Source organism: Hippocampus zosterae, chromosome 3 (assembly GCF_025434085.1).
Source record: "Hippocampus zosterae strain Florida chromosome 3, ASM2543408v3, whole genome shotgun sequence".
NCBI lineage: Eukaryota > Metazoa > Chordata > Actinopteri > Syngnathiformes > Syngnathidae > Hippocampus > Hippocampus zosterae.
The window spans coordinates 11,786,255-11,808,521 of record NC_067453.1 but is presented as its reverse complement, the minus strand read 5'-3'; the positions used below and the strand labels follow the sequence as shown (position 1 = coordinate 11,808,521).

The 22,267-nt window shown below is 42.2% G+C and overlaps 1 protein-coding gene across 3 annotated transcripts in view; it reads right to left on the bottom strand.

Moving 5' to 3' along the window:
* The window catches only part of hipk2 (homeodomain interacting protein kinase 2), a 74,107-nt gene extending 61,520 nt beyond the window's left edge, over positions 1 to 12,587 (bottom strand). For all 3 annotated transcript variants that reach the window (XM_052061678.1, XM_052061677.1, XM_052061679.1), the window contains exon 1: positions 12,193 to 12,587. In XM_052061678.1, the coding sequence (XP_051917638.1) occupies positions 12,193 to 12,211 (19 nt within the window). In that variant the 5' untranslated portion in view covers positions 12,212 to 12,587. The remainder of the gene's footprint in view (positions 1 to 12,192) is intronic.
* Between the last annotated feature and the right edge of the window lie 9,680 nt (positions 12,588 to 22,267).

Genomic DNA, 22,267 nt, shown 5'->3' with positions numbered 1-22,267 from the left:
AGACATTTCCCATGACTATTAGCATGATGAAAGGGACGTCGAGGTGCACATGTCATCACTAACATTCTTTATGATTGTCATGACAGCAACTGGCCTGCGAGGATGGTTCATTGGGGTTTCAAGTTAACGTTTGCCTTTTTATGCGGGGCAGCGTCATTCACATTAAAAGACTAGAAGCATGTTTTGTGTGAACAAGCAGCTGCTGCGTTCCATCAGAAAAGCACGGGAGATGTGATTCCAGATGTAGGAAACAGGCCGGTGAACGGAGATGATAGGGTCGACGACCCCAGTGACAACCCCCATCTGAGCCCCACCCCCACCCCTCACTAACCTACGCCTGTGCCCCGGAGCTTTACGGGCCTCAGTAGAGGGGGTTCGTCTCGCCGCCTCACTCCATTACTGCCGTTTTTTTCTTTTTTTCCGCGTACTTTTCAGGCCGTCATTCCCCATCTCGCCGCCTTGTTGTGTCTGGGTTGAACAGTTGGGGGCGGGGGTCAGTTCAAAATGGTTGTTAAGCTGAGCGGCTGGCCAGCCTCGATGGGCCTTCGGCTTTGAAGTGAGGACTGGCTCAGAGGCGCAGTTCAGACCTGCCATTAACATACATCTTGTGTGATCCAGTCGAACAAGAATGACCCATACAAATGCACCCTGACCCGTTAATACACCGGCCATTCGGGAAAATGTACATATTCTCCTGAAACTCCCAACTGCCACCTCGTACCTCCTGGAAACTATAAGCAGAATGAATATTGCGCTCTCACTGTTGATTACTTTTTCGATTCCGCGATAAATCTGAGAAAAGCTCTGTCAAAAACCTTGACCATAAGCCATGGACCACCACAAAAACAACCTTCAAATGTAAGCGATATAGCAATAACAACAAGTAACACTTGATGCTTATTTATTAACAACTCATTCACTCCCAAAAACGTATTTAGATGTCTTTTCAGATGCCACACATTTAATCCTAGTTCCTCATTTTATAGTGACTGTACTTGAAAAGGGTATGAAAGGCCATTTTGAATGAATTAAGGGGCATCATCGTCTTCCATTCACACTTAATTTCTTGTGTGCGTTTCTTGCGTACTCTCAGAGTGCAGCGATTCTCCCATCCATGCACAACCTGGAAATTCATGCACAACCACCAAAGATGCATTATTCGGTGAAGTCTGTGGGCGTCCCAAATTTCCAAATCGTGCAGTATTACTGAGACGTGAACTCCGCAGGGATCCATTTGGAAAATAAGACTTCAAATGGGAAATGCGCAGTGGATCATGAATTTATGTTGATCGTTGCCAGTGACGTGTGCGCGGCTTAGCTTCACTGTACCTTGAAGAAGCTTTTTCCATTAACTTTTTTATAAATCTGATACAAGCCATTTCATCGGAAACCGTGCACTTGACTAAACGCTGAGGAAAGTGAGTGAAAGTTGAACAGGTTGCCATGCGACGCATTGTGCGTGGCACCCACGTGATCATTTGAAAATCTAACTCGCGACCCATTAGTACAATGACTGTATTGTTTGTGATTGGCGCTTCAACTCCAAGCCTCTTCAGTATGTGGAAATGCTCCTCACAAGTGAAGAAAAAAAAGTAAGCCGACACTGAACTTGGGTGTGAGCGTCAACGGTCGTTCACCTGTGTGTGCACTGCAATTGGCCTGCAACCAGTTCAGGATGTACCCCGCCAACTGCCCACTGACAGCTGCGAAAGGCTGCAGCACGCCGGCGATCCTCGTGAGGATCAGCGGATCAGATCATGAATGGATGGATGGAAAACCTTATGTTTTAACAGCCTATTGTGTCACTTGAGCCATTTAGTTCCTTTATAAAATTGCTTTTTTTTTGTTCATGGAAAAAGAAAGGCAAACATTATTATTAGTAAGATCATGCACGTTTGCTCCATCATAATTTAAAACCAAACCAAATCACATCAGCAGGAATTGGAGAGAAGCAACCGGCTCTGTGTGTCTGCGACCAGACACAAAGCGCAAAGTTGTGCTCTGAGCCTGCTGATACTATAGTCAGACCCGAGTGCTGTCTGCTACTTTCTGCTTGGCCTTGTGGCCATGGGCAGTAATGGGCCCGAATGCTCGTCTGAGCTTTGAAGTTTTTGGTTATTAGCCAAGCGTGGTGCTGTACCTGCAGCCATCTGTGACGAAGCCGCAAGCTGCAGCCCCTCCCCTCCACTTCCCTCAGAGTGGGTAAACTTGAGTCAGGAGTGCAAGCTCGGCTCACAATGTGGACACTATAACTGTCGATCTTTCAATGAATTGTATCCATCTCCCTCATCTTATTACATTTTCTGTCCCATCTCTCCACTCAAACGGTCGTGTTCCTCGGACATGAATGTGTAATGAGGAATCAATTAAAATCGGAAAAAAGTATTTTTCATTCAGCTTTAGGAATTAGTTGTTGAATGTTTAAGGCTGGGAACATGACTAACTTTTGTACATTAATCGTCATTTAATTTACTGATTATTTGTTGCTGTTGTTATTTATTTCGAATGGCATGGGAGACTGAGTGTTCTCAACTCCTTTTTGCACAGTGTAAAAAAAAACATTTTGGAGGAGGTGAAGTATTCACGATTCTAAAATATAAACAATTGGCATGTGTGACAACAACGTTAGTTAGCACAACCAACTTGCAATTTCTGAGTTGATTTTCCTCATATCTTTAAGTTGGGAGAGAATACGAGGTATAATTAGTGATGTAAACTCATGCGTTTTGGTGTGAAATGTGTGAAAGACAATATTATCTGTATATTAATATTCACAACAGCAAAACTTAAATTATTTTTGTTGAAAATTTATAAAGTTTGTTTGTTTGAATTCACCCAACTTTTTTTTTTTTTTACAGGGTATGCATTTTGCATTATACTGCGCAGAACACAGCTGACTGAAGGAGTTGTGCGTGGGTGTAACTCAACTTCTCATTGCTGATGTCAAATTCTTACTCAGACTCCATTTTGTCTCAATTACGTCAAGTAATTTCACACAACCAAAATATAATTTTAAACAATTAAAAAAAACAAACGGTTTGCTCGGCCTTAATTTTTACATAATGTTTAATTCCGGGCAGCCCGGTAGTCCAGTGGTTAGCACGTCGGCTTAACAGTGCAGAGGTACCGGGTTCGATTCCAGCTCCGGCCTCCGTGTGTGGAGTTTGCATGTTCTCCCCGGGCCTGCGTGGGTTTTCTCCGGGTGCTCCGGTTTCCTCCCACATTCCAAAAACATGCATGGCAGGCTGATTGGACGCTCTAAATTGTCCCTAGGTGTGAGTGTGAGTTCGAATGGTTGTTCGTTTCTGTGTGCCCTGCGATTGGCTGGCAACCGATTCAGGGTGTCCCCCGCCTACTGCCCGGAGACAGCTGGGATAGGCTCCAGCACCCCCGCGACCCTAGTGAGGATCAAGCGGCTTGGAAGATGAATGAATGAATGAATGAATGTATGTTTAATTCCTTTAGGGAGTTGGTTCAAAAGTTTCCTTTTGACTTATTCTATTGTGTGACACTCACTCAAGTGGACAAGGCTGAACAATGTGGGGCGAGATGAAGCCAGAAAATCTCTTTCAGAGAATGACATGTCCGATGAAAAATGGAGGGCAAAGAAAAACAAAGGGATTATGAACAGGGACAATCTGTACCAAAATACAACTTGATGGTTTTGGTGTGGGGGTGGGGGGGTGGATTAGTGTTGGAACAAAGCAAGTTGACAAACCAAGGGTAGACGGTGGCGAAAAGTTAATGGGTGGCAGAGCTCATGTTTAAGAAAGGCAGAAAAACTGCAGTAGCCAGACCTTATCAAAGCAGGACACGCACACACTTACACACGCACACTACAAGTGCTGTCCAATCTGGCAATCGGGCTTCTGCTAAAGTGTCACATAGGCACCATGTGTGCTGGCCAGTGGCCTCTCAGTTATTCAACAAACAGAGCAGGATGGAGGGACAGATAAAAATGTAGCGGGTGGGGCAGGCAAACATCATGCATGTGTGAGAATTGAGAGGCTCACTGGCGGTTGATGGGAGACGGCAAAGTGAGCATGCGATGCGGAGTAATTAAAGCATTGTACTATCCCAGCCGTCTTCGGGCTGTAGGCGGGGGACACCCTGAACCGTTTGCCAGCCGGGCACACAGAGACGAATAACCATCCACGCTCATACCCACACATAGGACCTGCCATGGATGTTTTTGGAATGTGGGAGGAAACCGGAGTACCCGGAGAAAAGTCTGGCAGGCCCGGGGAGAACATGCAAACTCCACACACTGGAATTGAACATGGTACCTCTGCACTGTGAGGTAGACGCGCTAACCACATGGCCGCATACATACATACATACATACACATATACCGTATACATACACACACACACACATATATATATATATATATATATATATTAGAGCTGTCAAACGATTAAAATATTTAATCTAATTAAAAATGCAATTGTCATAATTAACTCAAATGAACTAAAAAATTAATCATGATTACTCACATATTTTCTATCGTTTCTGAATTTCCTTTTACATTTTTTGTCCTATTTTCCCCCATTTTAATGCTCTCATCAACTTGGAATCATGAATCGGTTTTCTATGTGCCAAATGCAAATATTTACTGAAATAATTTCAATTTTCAATTTTACATGAACATTTTTCACTTGGAGCAGTTGTTCACACATAATCTCTCACACAATATTACTGTCCATCAACAACAGTGAAAAAAAATATTTTGTCACACAATAGCTGCTTTAACAGCTTTTTAAATGAAATCAAAACAGAGCAATATAACATTATAAAGTGCACATCTAAGGTAAACTAGTACTCAGCCTATAGTGGATTTAAACCATGGTTGCATACTTCGTTTTTCTCAAGTTTGCTTTGAACACAGCAGTCTGTTTCTGTATGTTTGTTGGAGAATAACGAGACCCCGGACACCAGTGTTCATTATGTGTCGCTGTATTCAAAACTGCCGGCCGTACAAACAAGCGCAAGCACTTCCCCTGCTGCTGGGGCAAAACATTCTGAAAGAGGGGGGTTTCACTCCCCCTAACAAAGTCAGGCTATGTTGATTATGTTGGTACTTCTTGCGCGGAAGTCTCTCTACGGTTTTGGTGTCTACCTCATTTCGGATGATTACACTTGGTTCGATGACAACACCGGAGACGTTTTATTTTCGCTAGGTCGCTACCACTGCACCGCTGAACTTTCGTTGTCATGTCACCGCCTCTGCGCACCGTCACTGTCAGACGAACACAGAGAAGCTCCACCCGCTCTATTTATATGGACATGGAACGCTGTAACCTTCCACACAAAATAGTTCCACACAAGTAACAATCGCGTCAGTGGCATACATCGTATACCTGTATGATACACAGAGAGAGAAGAACAGGTAACTTTGGTCTTGTCAGTGGAGCAATCTGGCAACTTTTTAAAAGTAAATTTTCCATTCATAAACTCTTTAAGTATCTGTTTTCGGTGTCTCCCGCTGCCATGGCTGATAAAACAGACATGGGCGTGGACTTCTGCAGCGCTCTTGTTGTTTTGTTTCTGGTGTATTTATAGAGCAACGTAACATCCGCTTGTGATGTGTGCCGTGTTAATCTCGCGAGAAAATTTTTAATCCTGTTAAAATTCATTTAAATTAATGCCAATAAAAACGCGCTAAACTGACAGCTCTAATATATATATATATATATATATATATATATATATATATGTGTGTGTGTGTGTGTGTGCGTGTGCCCCACAAGAGTACAATTATGGTAGACATTTTTAAAAGCGCTTGTCTATGAAAATGCAAAAGAAAGTAAACTCCACCCATGTGCAGAGTTTACAAAAAAATAATAAAAATGGAGCCCATGGTGTCTTTGCTGTTCTCAGGGTCACCTGTTTGATATTAGAAACAAACAGGCAATTATTTCCTTAATGCAGCACGAAAGAATAAGTATTTACATTACCGTATTTTTCAGACTATAAACCACGACTTGTTTTCCCAAGCTTTGAACCGTGCTTCTTTTAATGTGACACGGTTAATTTATGAATTTTTACAGACAAGCTTCAAGTCTCAATACATTTCCCCATAGTCTCGTAACATCTGACCAATGAAATTACCGAACATGACACAGTAAACCAATGAAACTGTCAGCCTCATGCTGAATATTCATCAGCCATTTTTGGTTGGAGTGCGCACGCGGGCCACCTTAAATGTCATAGTATGTGTGCGAAGCGGTACTCGGCTATGTAGGAGGTAGAGTAAATATACAGGATATAAGAGAGCATTGTGAGTTGGGTTTAATGAGGATAGGGAACAAGGGCCATAAATACAGCAATCTCTGTAGTATGACCCACGTCTCTTTGTTGTTTGTTTGGCGACAGGCTACCACCATTGCTAGGAACTGACGACAGGCGCTAACGGCTAGCCACGGAAGACATTTTTGGCTAGGGAGCGATATCCGCTGTCTTGCAAACATGTAGCAACAGCTGTCCAAAGGCTGTATGGTAACAGACTAATGTGCACTGCTGCCTGGTAAAGCTTGTCAAGAAATTGGCTTTGTCTCCGTTTTTAAAACTCCATCACTGTGACCTTTCTTTGCAAATTCCCCATGTTATAACTTTGGAGCGGCTATTAATGCAAAGTGGCCTATGTACATTATGTACAAATTTGTTTTTATGGCTGGATTTTGCAATTGCGGCTTTTATTCAAGTGTGTTTTGTGAACACACTTGAATAATTGCACTAACATTGCACCCAAGGTCCTTTGTTCACGCTTAGAAACGATGATGTCTGTCCAAAATACCACATTCAAAATGTGACCATTACAACTGCAGCAACTGCAGCGAGCAAGCGGCACAAACGCTCTGTATTTTTGGGAGCACTTACCTGTGAGAGCACCTGCTCTCTGAGATGAAAATGAACAAAACATCACATTGTCACCTCACTAATGAACACCTGCAGTCCATCCTGAGAGTCTTTGGAGCACTGAACTTCACCCCAAACCCAAACATTGATGAACTTGACAGCATGAAATCAAACAAAATGAAATTGTTATATTTGACTGAAAACCCCAATAGCAGAATGTTCATATTTTAAATTCTTATTATTTTGACAGTAGCTGGTTTTTATCCAGAGCAACACATTTTAAGTTAGTTTAAGTATAATTCATATTGGAATGATATGTTATCACCCTCTTTCAATTCACAGTTGTTATTCAAAAACATTTCGTTTTAGTCTGTTCCATAAATTTAGGTTTTGCTCGGCCCATGGCCTAACGTGTGCTTTGCGTTTTGGCCTTCTGTGCGATTGGGTTTGACGTTGGTGCTCTAGGAACAATTGTCTAATTATTGCTTATTTGGCCAGACAAAAGGGCTTATTCACTTACTTGTCAGCGGCAACATGTATTTTTTTGTTTGAACTGCGGCTCACATCAAAGCACAAGATGTGTAAGATGGTTCAGAACCTCTCCATATCGCAATTAATTTCAACATTGGGCTGGCAGTTTCACGACAAAGAACAACATTCACCAGATTTTTTTCTCTCTTATCCTGCTGAAGCCTAAACTACAAAGGGGTACTTTTTAGGGGGTTGGCAAAAGGAAAAAGAAAATAGTTTCCTAAATGCTACAAATCCATTTCAAAACAAAGTGGGCGCAAATGAACGCAAGCGATCACAGATAATCTTCTTATACCCGCTGGGCTAAAAACCAAATGTGTTTTCAGTTACTATTATGTACACAACCATTGTTTGGTGCACTTCTGCTTTTGAATATACCATCGACTCATCGGCCACATCGCGAGGTGCATCCGCACAGTTTAATGCAATGCAGAGTCGCGCTGATTTTTTTTTTTTGAAACAACAGACTACAACTCCAATTATTAAATGAAATCATCACTATCCAGATATCATCACATTGTGCAGATGAACTACCTCGACTGGACTATAAAAAAATGCAATAATAAAATACAAAATGATGCATTCATTGCAGCCGTGTATGTCGAGCAATGGGTGTGATGCCCAGTGTACCTTTCCGCCTGACAGGGGGCCATTACTTCCCCTCCGAGTCAGAAGCAGCTGTTTCAAACTGACACCGAGCATCAAGAGCAGTGCAAAAGAAGAAAAGGGGCCCTCAAAACACTCACTCTTCCACTTTGATCTAAATTAACTGTCAGCAACTGATGTGGTCGGGACAGCCATGCTTTCAGAGTTTTCCAAAGGTCTGCAAAATGTGTCAGGAGCACTAAAATAGGAGGCTCGAGTGACGGCAGAGAGCATGAGAAACAAATCTCTGAAGTATTTTAAGCCAATGTAAAGAAGACTTAGATGAGTACTGGTGCGAAGTACTGAAGGTAAAAACCAACAAGTTGACTCAAATGAAATTGGGCCTCCTGGGGCACGCTGATGTCTTCTGTCTTGTCCATCTCTCCCTCTTTCCAGCCCCCACCCCCCACCCCGGGCCCACCAGTGAATTGTTATGAGAGCTCAAATATTCCACGTCTTTAGCACATAGTTTAGCAAGTCGGCAGCACAAGAAACTGTATTTTTTTTTCTCTCTCACTTCCATCGGTTCACCACTTGCATAATAATTTCTGAACAGGCCACTTTTAGAAAAGTCATCAAGCAGACCAAAGGTGAATATGGAAACATGGATACGCTGTATGAACAAAAGTTCTGGAACATGCCTCTTTACAATGTCAGCTTTTTTAATACACGTGTAGAAACTGTTTGAGGAAGGCCCTTTTCTGTTCCGATAGGACTGTCGGTGCTGCCCCTGTGCTTGGTTAGACGAGTTCGGTGCAGAAGAAATCTGATCAAGTACCTTTCCAATGAACACGAACTGAACGTGTGAAAACACCAGAAGATGCACAAACAGTTCCCACGGACATAAAATCTTCCCAGAAGAGTGGAAACACAACTACAAAGCACAATGTAAAACTACCGAGACCAACGTTTGCTCCTCGGTGACCACCTAACCGTACGCAAAGCAATGACTGCTCTTCGCTGCAAGCTATTCACGTGTCACCTAATCCCTTACCAACATTTATGTTCTCCTCTGTCATAAGGCCTGAACTCAAGACGCCACCCTGAAAGATTGGGAATCCATCCCCACAAGGTGTGGCAGGGCCGTGGACTGCCAAAGCCCAGAGAGCCCTTTCCTGCAATTCTAATCACGGTTTAAAAAGGCACAACCTTGGACTGTAATCCTAGGTCGCCGCCTATGAGGAAGAGATCAATCAAGAACCTCCAAACAAGGGTGAGCGGAGGAAGGGGGGAGATGGAGCTCAGAGCCATTTCTGGGAACGTCGCTCTATCCTATGAGGAGAAACTTCCTTCCAAGTCGGGGACATTGGAAACATTCCTTGCGCCAACATTCTCCTTTGTGTAGATCGCACGAGGTAAAAAGTCACATCTGGGTTCATTCATCAAACATCCGTCTGGCCCTGACGATTGCAGTGCCAGTTACTACCTTTGTCCTCAACAGGGTCTGAGGCACACTTTTGCCCATCTGTCTGGACATGAATGAACAATCCTCCATGGAATATTGCTTGACCTCTGAGCACATGTCTACTTAGCAAGCAGGTGACAGCATATACACAAGCTTATGCTGTGCACATGCGTGTATGCACTTGAAACTCCAAACATGGCCTCTGTTTGGACTAAAGACAAACATACTTTAAAGCAGCAGGCACATCGACATTTCATGACGAAAATGTCTCAATTGAACTGTTGATAGCAGGAAGAAAAACATGTCTTTATGCTCGTCCAGCAGTGTGTTAGCAGGCCACATCCTGATTAATGGAAAATGTTGCAAAACGAATAGATATTTTTAACCTCAGGTTGAGAAGAATGATTCAATTGTAACCCAAAGGGCAAGCAGAAATAAACTCCTCATACAAAAGAAAAAAATGTGGTGTGTTATATTTGTGTGTGTGTGTGTGTGTGTGTGTGTGTGTGTGTGTGTGTGTGTGTGTGTGTGTGTGTGTGTGTGTTTTCTCTGTGTTAGCAGGCCACTTCAAGCTGCTGCTTGCTTCATAATGAAAACAATATTGGGAATAGCCAGCTGGGACTCCGGAGCAGGGAGAAATGCTTCCTCCGTTCTACATCGCCAGTCTTCATTATGTGTCACAGGCGAGCCGGTGCCTATCCAAGCTGAGTTGGTGAGAAGTGGGATCCACCCTGGACTGGTCGTCAAATCAATCGCAGGGCACATAAATAACAACCACTCACTCTCATATTTATGTCCAGACAATTGGAAGTCTTCAGTTTTGGGAATGTGAAAGGAAGCAAAAGTACCTGGACAGTGCAAGAGACAATTAAACACCCATTTCTCAAACTATTAGGTCAACACGTTTTTTTTTTTGTTTGTCTATTTATTGTAATACCTCTACCAGCCTTTTTAATCACAATTTGGACCAAAATTGATCTCATCCTTTCATCATCCTATCAACTGACAAATCAGATAAAAAGTGCAAAAGGTACCTCTTGCATTCACATTTTGCAGAGGTCTTTTTTCCCCCGTCTATGAAGCAGCAGTTGAGCATGTTTATCATGCTTTGCACCCCTTTCAAAGTTTCATGGAACTGGCTTATACCGTTTTTGCATAATCTTTTTAACTAACAATACCTCTCTTTTGCTCTTGTGTAAATCTCCCCCGGAAAATGTTTGACAAAAGATCTGTTTGCTGTTAACCGACAAATTCAACTATGGCAGGAAAGTGTTAATCAGACAGCTTTAGGCTTATAGGTGCCGTTGCCAACCTGTAGCCAAGGTAGAATAATCAACATCATCTGCCCTTGCTGGAATTGAAGGGCCCCTAAAATGTTGTTTCCAGAGGAGACGCTGGTCATTTCCATGACGGCTACACATAACCTCTCCAATTTTGAAGGGGAGCAGGCAAGGTAATTAATTCACCCGGTGTCCCTTTTTCCTCCCTTTCTCCCCCCAATCTCAGAGGTGAAGGAAAAAGACGGGAATGTCATTTGCACTAATTGCCTTTTGCTTGGGTGTCTCAAATTCAACTTTCCGTTTTATGTCAGAGCACCGGAGCTTCAAAAGCTTCATCACCCCGAATGAAAAATCTATCTTCACTAAGGGACACAGTTGATGCTTAACCACCATTCCGTTTCAGGAAGATCCTCTTTACTTTTCAACTGCGTTCCTCATGAATGGTCATAAAAATACAGAGGTTCCCTTGAAAGCCAGCAGAGGGACTATAGAGTAACGAAGGCAAAATATTGAACATGAGGCTAAACAAATAGTAGAGACGTCAGAGGTCATTATTTGCTTTGTGACGCATTCTCATTTGCATCAAGCTCCGGCGAAAAAAGCAGGCGTGCTCCACTTTGTTAGGGGGTAAAGGGGGGTGGGGGTGGGGGTGGGGGGCACTTGTAAGAGGAGAGAGCAAGCCTCGTCTTTTGTACATGCAATGGGCATCTACAGGATGCAGGCTACTAGCTTGTAGTGAGTGAAGCATGACAAATGATAAACAGCCTCCCGTTTCACTACGAACATCGCCAATTGCAGCTCGGACGAGGAATTTGAATAGAACGAATGAATTGGTTTCCATTTACAACACGGTTGAGCACGATTGCACGCGCGTTCGTCTCCGGGCTGTCGCGTTCACTGGACGTGAATTACAGCACAGTAGTGTTGCAAAATGTGAAAATTGCAATCCAAGTGACAGCAAAGGGATGAGCATTAAGGACGGAATCCAGTTGGGTTAGTCAAGGGCACATCGCTGTAGACTTAGCGAATTGAGATGGGTGTTTTTGTTTTATTTTTAACAGCGGAATCGGTACAGACAGCAAGACCGCGCGTCAATTGGGTTTCGGGTTCAATTTAAGATAAATGTGAAATAAAACCAAGAGTGGGGATTGGAATTTGAGCAATCGTTGTGCGTTCCTTTTCAAATTCATTCGATAAGCACAGATTGGATGTTTTTGCAGGTGTTTGCACACATAATGACTGTTCTGTGCAAAAGCATGCAGACGAGTCTGTCAGTGCAAATCCTCTTTGAAATGTGCCCGAGAGAGAAGCAAGTAGCGAGAACACAACAACCGAGTGTTTTAAATAAACGCAAAAGTAATCACTCAGAACGTGTTTGTTGAAACATTTTGACAGAAAGGCAAGACGGACGCGAGGGTGCACTGCAAAGCATATCCCTCCTGCTCCATTTCAAAGGGAACGGCAGGACTTACCTTCGTATACAGGGGCCATCGGTGCAAGGGTTTCTGTTATTCATGGCAAACAATAAATAGAAGCGTCCGCTCAAAACTCAATAAAAATCTGCCATCTTGTACGAGAGATGAGAGCGCCGCGTCGGTCTCCTGCATTACTGGCCCGGTTCATCAGTGACGAAAAGCCTCCTAATTCCCATCCAGCGTGAGGCGTCTTTCAAGCGGTGGTTCCGACCGCGATCCACATGAGCCCACCAGCGCGGGTTGCTCTCTGCGGGCTCCCAAGACGAGCCACGATGATAGGTTGACTTTCAGCTATTGTGCGACATGTCTGTGGAGTGAGGAGTCTGCAAAAGTTGCAGAGGTCTGACTGAGTGCATGCGAGTTTGGTGTGCGAGCGAGGGAGCAAGTCGATCGCCGAGACAGTCGATGGAGAGAGGGAGGAGAGGGGAGGGGGCGACGCCAGGAAAACCAATCGTCATGAAAACATGATGGTTTCGTCCCCTGAGAGAAATACAAGAATAATAAGAATACATTTTATTGATAAGCGCCTTTCAAAACACTCGAGGACACTTTACAATCAGGACGAAAAATTGCGGGTGAGCAGCGGCAGCCAGACGCGCCCCAAGCAATCGAGAGAAAGATCCACAGAGATAGATGAGGTAAACAAAAAGTTTCAATGTGAATTCATTTTAATAATATAAAAATAAGTCACTCATTATTCCCTCTCCCTACCCAGCGTTTTTCCTTTCTGAATTCTGATTGTAATTTCCCCATTGCGGGACAAATAAAGGATATCTTAATCTTAATTTAATATTATAATAACCATTATAATTAATTAACCAATTATTTAAGTTAAACCAAATACCGTCAGTGTGTACGAAAAAGGGTTGTAGTTGATCATTTACCATGATTCAACGAATTATTCAGTCATTCTTTCATTTTCCGAACCGCTTTATCCTCACTGGGGTCGCGGGGGATGCTGGAGCCTATCCCAGCTGTCTCCGGGCAGTAGGCGGGGGACACCCTGAATCGGTTGCCAGCCAATCGCAGGGCACACAGAAACGAACAACCATTCTCACGCACACATAGGGACAATTTGGAGTGTTCAATTGGCCTGCCATGGATGCTTTTGGAATGTGGGAGGAAACCGGAGCACCCGGAGAAAACCCACGCAGGCCCGGGGAGAACATCCACACAGGGAGGCCGGAGCTGGAATTGAACCCGGTACCTCTGCACTGTGAAGCCGACGTGCTAACCACTGGACTACCGGGCCGCCCTTCAACAAATTAACTGTATGTATATATTTTTTTTAAGGAAAACTCTTGATAATGTTAAGTCTCAGGCAGGCAGGATGTATGCGTTTCCCTGATATAGTCTTACTAAAAGTAATTTTAATTGCTTAATTTTATTATGACATAGAGATGCAACCGGTTAACACATCATTACATTTCTGCTGTCTCCAGCCAGGTCACCGTTGCAAATGACAATTGGTACTCATTTGCCTTACCTTGGATAAATAAAGGCTGCATTAAATATTGATTTCACATGGCAGACCTGCTCAATGTGAAATCCAGTGTAAGAGTGCGTGTGACGGAAAAGTGGTTAGGACTGCACGACTGTCCGTGTTTTATGTTATGTGTTGTGTTTATTACTTTACTTTATGTTAACTGTTTTGTAAAGCGCTTTGTTACAGCTGCCGCTGTTGTGAAAGCACTATATAAATCAGCATGTATTGTATTGTATTGCATTGTATTATTTGTAAGACTGCTTAATTTTTCATTTTACATTGTATTTGTCCAAAAGACACTGTCGGTCATATTTTGGAAGGTTAAAAAAGTGTGAATTTAATCTAATTTGATAAGTGGCTGTACCTAATGCCGTGGCCACTTAATGAGTACATTTTGTTGTTGTTTTCATTTCCAATTATTCATGTTTCCTTGCTGTGCATTCTGGTTGGATGATGCTGTGTATGTTTGCTAATGTCTGCCCTCGACTGCTTAGAACTGAAAAGCCTATTCTATGACGACATGAGATTTGCCCAGAATGAATTTGAATTGAATCGGATTACATAGGCTCACAGCAGTGTGATTAATCTGTCATTTAGCAGCAACACTAAATTGCACTCGCAGCATTATGCACACCAATCTCTAAATGCAACGTGTAGACTGAGGCTTGTGGGTGGACGTAAGACGCTGATGAATTAGTGCAGATCAAATTCAGTCTGAAAGTCTAATCCCACATCAGTGTATGGGCATTTGTATCTCTTTTTTTTTTTGCATGAGGAAACAATGGTGTCATTGCATAAACACTGGTGGCGCACTGTCTTCAGCATTTGCCAAGCTTCGCATCGTGTTCTGCAGTAATTTAGTATGAAGTATGTCACACAGCCTGGAGCCCGGCCACATGTCATATAGAGTTGACCATTTGCCGTCTACATGGTGATGTAACTATCGGACAGGCATCAGATTAGCTCTTAGAGGCCTCAGGGTTCCTGGAGACCTACATTTGTTAAGCATCAAAGCACAAACTAATATAATTCTCACCTGTTAAATTACTCTGGACGTTCTTTGGAACTGCATTTTTGCGTGGTCCATGTGTCTAGGCAAAATAATTAAATAATAATCTACTCAAATAATATGTGAAGGTCGAGTGTCGTGCCAGAGTAGCGTTTGAACAATACTGTAATGATGATCAAGTAGTGAACTAGGTCGTGTACCAACAATACCCTGTAGCGTGCAGACGTTCGCAATTATGTATTGTTAGTGACTACATCCTAGATCTTGATCGCCATTATGTTTTTGTCATTATAAATTCCACTATGTTCAAGTTTATTGCCGAGTGCATTCAAGTGTACAGTGTACAAATCAGACTTCAGCACAGCTTTATTAAAATAGTCAATACGGCGCAACTCAAGCAAGCTGTAACAGAGGGAATGGTAGTTTGCGCCTCCTCGGGATCGAATGAAATCTGGAATTTCCATCAGGATTAAGAAAGTATCATATCTGTGAGCTTGAACACTGCCATGTGATCACATACAAGTAGAAGTATAACATTTTCACATATGGACCTCACACCGACCGAGCTAGACGGAACAAATCTCAGAGTTATCAATTAGACATTCATAAGAAAGACCAAATGAGGAGAGGAGACACTCGATTCTGGTACCAAATCAGTCGAGGGGGGAACGAAGACATTTTTCAAAAGTACCGTGGAGCTGAGCGTAAACACGTGGCAATCACTGGTGTGCATGATACCGTGCACAAATCATCCTAGAAATCAAAAGAACTGTGTGCCTCGTACCACATTTGAACCCCTTTATTTCATCCTGGTGTCTTCAGAGAGAGAAAGTCCATCTTATTTTTCCTCCACTGAGACTTATTATTCAGTGGTAGTCCTAAAGTGGTTCTAATGCAATCACCGTACGTGAAAATTTGTATTTTAAAGAAATGACGAGGAAGCCTATCTTGATACCATGATTAGTCAAACAGATGATTTACTGAAAGCAATTTCTGATGTCTCATTTCAAGATTAAGTGCATGTGTGACAGATTAGCAAAAGTGAAAAGACAGGCAGATGGTCCCTGACAATTCCATTGGGTTAATCCATCAATCCATTGCTCTTGAGTTCATCATGATAATTATGGCTCAGGATAGAAAAACAAAATCGTAGTGGCAAAATGATTTAGTTGGTAAATTATACGGACAAGAAAATGATCCTTGTTGTGTTGAGGGAGGACAGAAAGGACTGAGAATGTGAAAACCGAGAGTTTATTTGTGGAGTTCCTATTTTGACTCTGAGGCTGAATCAAACAAGTCATGTTTTGGCCAAAACAACTGTCTCACTGGTAAGATTGCAGTTGTAATGAGGGCTTCAATTATTAAAACGGTCAAAATAATGTTGTGTGGTTGAAAAACAAAACATGTTTTCTAGCATTACAAGGTTGATTTTTTGTTGTTGTTGTTGTTGTTGTTTTAAAATACAAATTTGAGCAACTGAATGAACATCCTCCGTGACTGTTGATTCCACAAGTTTTCCGACGGTTGTATGAAGAGCAAAATATGACATTAGAGACCTCACACTCTTGAGCGACTCAGATTGACAAAGAATTCATCATACAAAGCTTCAACAATTAAGTGTCCTCAGTTCCCAAGCGGAAAGGTGATGTAAGTAGTCGACACGCTTTGTAGGCATAAAATTCATCCATCCATCCATTCGCTGATCCGCTTATCCTCACAAGCGGCGCAGGTGTGCTTCAGCCTATCCCAACTGTCACTGGGCAGTAGTTGGGGCACACCCTGAACCACTGGTTGCCAGCCAATCACAGGCCACACATAGACAAACAACCATCCGCGCTCACAATCACACCTATGGACAATTGAGCGTGTTCCATTAACCTGCCATGCATGTTTTTGGAATGTGAGAGGAAACCGGAGTACCCGGAGAAAAGCCACGCAGGCACGGGGAGAACATTGCAAACTCCAGTCAGGAAGGCCGGAGCCAGAATCGAACCCTGCACCTCTGCACTGTGAAGGTGACGCGCTAACCAGTCGACCACTGGGCCGCCCGGCATAAAATTCAAAAGAGGTTAGATATTTGAAAGGTAAAAATAAGATGATCCCTATGCACATTCAATATCTTTAGAATATATTCCATCAACTATAGGTTGAAAAGGATTTGGAAATCATTGTGTGCTGTTTTTATCATTTTTACCTTTTTACATGTCTCATTCACAGGAAGTAGGATTTGAGGTTGTTGGATAGAGACATGCACATGCACCTCAGAAATGATGTTCAATGGATAACAAGGAGCACAAATGAGTTTCTTCTGTCCCCCCTCCCACCTGCAACCCTTTTGTGTAGTCAAAAACCTTCTCACTTTTCACTAACCTTTAACCTGCTTTACTACTCTGAAATAGCTTTGGTACTGATGCAGCCCAGTCTTGTCTTGGTTTTGGAATAGAATAATTGAGCTGTGGTCTGCTTTTAAAATTTTCAATGGGTGGTTACGGCACAATTTTTATCAAAGCAAAATACTCAGTCACCTCACATTTTTCCTCCAAATTCTTCTTTCACGAGCTCAGTGTGTTTCCCCAAAATGTTTTTGCATATGATCCGATTCCGTGTCACTCCGTGCCTGCTTTTCTTTTATTGTAAGTGTTTACAATAAAGTGGGAGTGAAAAGTCAGACACTTTTGCGTTAAATTAAAAGGAAGTGATCACACCTTTTGTCCAGGAAAGGTCCATTTCAAGCACTTACAAGAACTTTAGAGATCACAGTTGACAAGCTTTTCTCGGACCATAAAACCATGGCTGATTGCATATCCTGTTTAGACTGGGAGTCCAAGCGCTTCTTTATTTGTTGAATGCGTATCCACAAGAAAGTAGCAACAGACTCTAAGATGCGTTCATTATATATATATTTTTTTTTTCAAAAAGTGTTTTCATTATTTGTCTACATACTACAAAGGTTCCATATTCTAAATTACTCATTCTAAATGACTGATTTTAACCAGTCGAACAGAAGTACATTTTCAAGATGTTATTTTATCTCGTGCAAAGATAAATCATCATGCAATAAACAATTGTTAGTGTGTCATACCAGAAAAAGAAGAAATTAAAGGTACACTGGTTTTGCGTACAGGTGTGTGTCTATTCATCCAGATGGTTCACAACTAATGAAAGAAACATGCATTGAAATTAAAGCTCCTTAAATTGTCTTAAGCAACAAAACAATCTTTTATTTATTTATTTTTTGTGTTGTTTTTTTATTCAATAATTTCAAGTACCTCATCGAGGCTGATTCCTTTTTTGTTGTGCTCACATGTTGCAGAGTGAACAGTGTACTTAAGTGATTAGAGTGAAAGCCTCTACATTGAAACCAGCAGTTATTTTCTATTTGAGGAACAATAGGATCAGTCAACAATACCGGTAACTGCACCAAAGGCTTTACAGCAAACTGCCACAGGGTTGATACTTACTGACTAATAGAACGCACTCTGATCATTTGTCAAGAGCCGGTGTCTGTTAAATGTGTCGCAGCGCTCCACCTGTTTCACATGCAAAGGTCAGGTTAGTCATCAACTGGCACACTACTCCGTTGGCAACACAACGGTTGTACAATCAGGGGTGCACATCACAATTTTAGTGTGGTTCACACATGAGGACAGGAAGCTGCTGTTAGGTGCTCTTTTTTTTATTTTTCCCGACCCACCACCCTTATGGTGAACATAAAATAGGGCCCTCGGGCTACATCTGGCACACTAAAACGTCAAAATTATGCGCTGCTTCTATTTTGATGTTTGTGAACTCACACAAGCACGGGGAGAACATGCAAACTCCACACAGGAAGGCCGGAGATGGAATTGAACGCGGTACCTCTGCACTGTGAAGTCAAAGTGCTAACCACTCGAATACCACTCTCTCTACATTTAAATATATACTGTATATAAATAAAACTTAGTCCAAAGACAATATGGATCGGGTCTGTGGGTGGTGCGGCATTGTTCGTTTGAGATTGGGTTTGAGTGACAAGTTGTTGCCGACACTGTCTTGTCTTGGTGGGGCACAAAGGAGCAGCCGAAGCACTCCATTTTGCTCCTGGGTTTGGATGACGAGCCGGCTAAATGACCGACCTAGTTGAATAAAGCCTTGTAATATTTGTCTGTTTTGCTCATTCACCAGTCTAGGTGTGTTCTGCCTTTCACGCCAAATCATCTGAGACAGGATTCACCTTCACAAATCCCTGAATAGAATCAACGGGATATAAAATGCATGGATGGGTGGCTGACACTGTGCTTCTCAAGACTTTTGTAGGGCAGCATAAGTTTTGTTTCTTTTTACATGATCATCACACTCCACACACTTGACAATCGACCTAAATTTGTATGAACGCCGCAACTCTGTGAGGTACTGTTTGTGAAGTTGTCGTTATAAAATTTCAGCATCAATAATGATCTGGCAGTGCACTGCTAGACCCCGCCTGATAGTTCTCTAATTCCATAGTTCAGATGAGGTCAATCACACTATGGATTTGCAGTTTACTTGTGCAAACAAAACAGCCTTGAAAACACAAGTTTTGTGGGGCTGCGCACCACTGCTTCCTGCCTATTTGACAGGCTGAATGGTGCAAGTGACAAGAATATCTCCACCATTTACGTGACCAACGCTGTCACAGTTTTCTATGCATCAGCCAAACAGACCACTAATGATGATGATCTCATCGTGTTTTTTAAATGCTGCACACCAAAGCAGTTAACCACACTGAATACTCACACTGTGCACATGCACGCTAACACCAAGGCAAGGACAGAGCATTTCCTTCTCTTGGGGTCTGAAGTTCATGAGCCCAGAATGTGGGAGGCTGGCTTTGGCACTGCTCTGCTGAGCAGGAGTGAACCTCTTGTAAACCCAGTAGAGGAAAAAGCAGAGAAAAGATTGAATGACCGATTGACGGAGGCTCACCGGAGAGTCTTCGGCAGGTCTGGGGGCAGCAGCACCTCCAACGCAAATGAATTTCCACACATTAGAATGAAATCTGCTGGCCTCAAAAGCAATATTTGTTTTTTACATTTGGCAGTTATTCAGGGAGTTTGATAAGCGTATGTCATGTTACAAAATTGCATAAAAACCGTTTGGTTTGAAAGGTGACCTTTTCCAATTTGCTGCTTTGGTGGTCTTGTCAGACCGTAATGTTTGTAGTTTTTGCGAAAAATGTGGTTTGCACTGATTTCATTGCTATTCACTGAGAATGCCGATCTCTGGAAAAAAAGAAGGCGTTCGGTGTCTTCGAGTGTGATAAGAATGAGTCAAGGACGTGTTCAATGCAGATTTCGGATAGTTTTAAAAGTATTCGGCAAGAAATGGAATAGCATTTTGATGTATGCAGTGTAAGCAAGGGCTCGCATATTAAGATAAGATAAGATATCCTTTATTTGTCCCACACTGGGGAAATTTACAGCCTCCAGCAGCAAGAATGTAGGTAGAAAGAAGAAAGAAGAAAAAAAAACAACAAACACCGTTATTGAACGTTTGTGAACATTTTTATAAACATTCATTCATTTGATTTTTGAGTTAAAAATGTTGCCAGACTAACTTGAGATGAATTGATTTTATGGATTTTCATACCTTCAACAGTTATGAAAATATAAGGCACCGTGAAGGAACACAGACTTTCGAAACTCCCTGTATTGTTGCATGATAAATGTGTTGTAATCAGTGGACATAGAAGCATTACAAGCATTGAAACTTGAAAACCTGTCTCTACTGTACTCTTGGATAGCTTCGATACATCTTAGTTGTAGGTTCCGAAAAGATTTGGGCATTCACAACAAATTTGGACTACTTATGGTAGGTTTTGTGCACTGTTAAAACTAAATATGGTTTAACATTGCAGCACTGTATATGAAAAGGATCTCCAACATGTTGAGTCTTTTTGTTTTCAGAAAACAACCAAAAAGAAAATACAAACCCTGCTGTGGACAAGGAGTCTGCCTGACGCCAGCAATCGTACAAGACCAAATTATTATATATATATATATATATATATATATTTGTTTTTTTTTTTTAAATAAAAAACCTGGCTCCAAAGTCACCCAAACCAAATCATCATGCGTGACACCAGTTTAGAATCTCAAAACTGATTTTACTATAACTAGCATTATCCAAGGCTGCTTGATGGCAACAGTGGAATTCATTGTTTCTACTGTTTTTGGTGATATAATTCAAAATCAGAGGCCATCATACATGCTTTTGCTGGCTTCTAGGTTTAGTGCAAGCATGACACTATAGATAATCAGGGTTCAGAGAAAAGAGACCCATGCCTTTATAATTTAAAAAAGAAAAACAAATAAAAAAAAAAAACAGGGCAGACAGGACACCAACCCCGTCAGAAAGAGACAGCTTGATGCTTCTGCAGAGTGACTGCTGGCTACCCGCTGGTGACAAAACCCCTCAATGAAATGTCCAGACTGTTGAGGAATGTTAGCGAGGAACTCGGTGATCTACAGTCTAATGTTCTTTTTCCACCTGTCAAAACTACAGGATCTGGACCCGGCGGACCAAATTCAAAGAATTTCATCAGGAGTACTGCCTGTTTACTGTCCTTGTTTTCCTGATATTGTCCTGTGTTGAAACCTGAAGCAGCGGTTGAGAACTTGACAGAGGTGTACTAAAACAACTATAACGAGCCAATTTAATCAAGACATGAGGCTGATGTGCACGTGTGTCACGAGTTCTGCAAAGGACAGCATGAAACTTTTCCTGTATTTGTTCTCATCAAGAGGTACACAGTGGGAGGAGCACGGTCTGGAACCAGACCCAGATCCCACTATAAGTAAACAACACAGTGTTACATGTTGGCAGCATATTGTACTTCTGTGGGGGCAAATCACATTGCATAACAGCACTTTTCCCAAAGGAGAAATATGCACGGTGGTGCCATCATTATACAGTATGAATATATCAATTATCAATCTGGAAAAGTACAACTCTGGTCCAATTATCAATCTGGAAAAGTACAACTCTGGTCAATGTTTTATTTTGAGCTTGTTACGTTTCACCCTGAACCGGTTGCCAGTCAATCACAGGGCGCATATCGACAAACATTCACACTCACAGTCACACCTCGGGACAATTAAGAGCAGGGGTGGGCAATTATTTTCCCAGGGGGGCCAAATGAGAAGCAGAAAATATTGTGGAGGCCAAAAGTTAGAAATAGAAATAGAAAATAAAGAAACTAGCACAATGTCTTTGTATGCCAGTAATAATGTAACATTCTCCTCCACCATCACACTCGGCACCGGTTCTCCTCAAGGATCTGTAATGAGCCCCCTGTTGTTCACGCTCTATACATTTGACTGCTCTACGACTCTTATTAGCGGTCCAGTTTGCGGAAAGTTTTTAACATGATAACAATCAAACTATTCTAGGAAATCTTCATTTACTCGACCCACAAGCAATTCACTCTGAGCATGGAAATTGCCAGAATCGTACTGAGTAAGAATCGCTTTCTTGTTTTTCAAAGTCTCGTAGATTTGAGTCTTTCCGACTCCAGGCATCTCCTGAATGTTTCGTACTTTGTTACCCGCTTCGTTTAA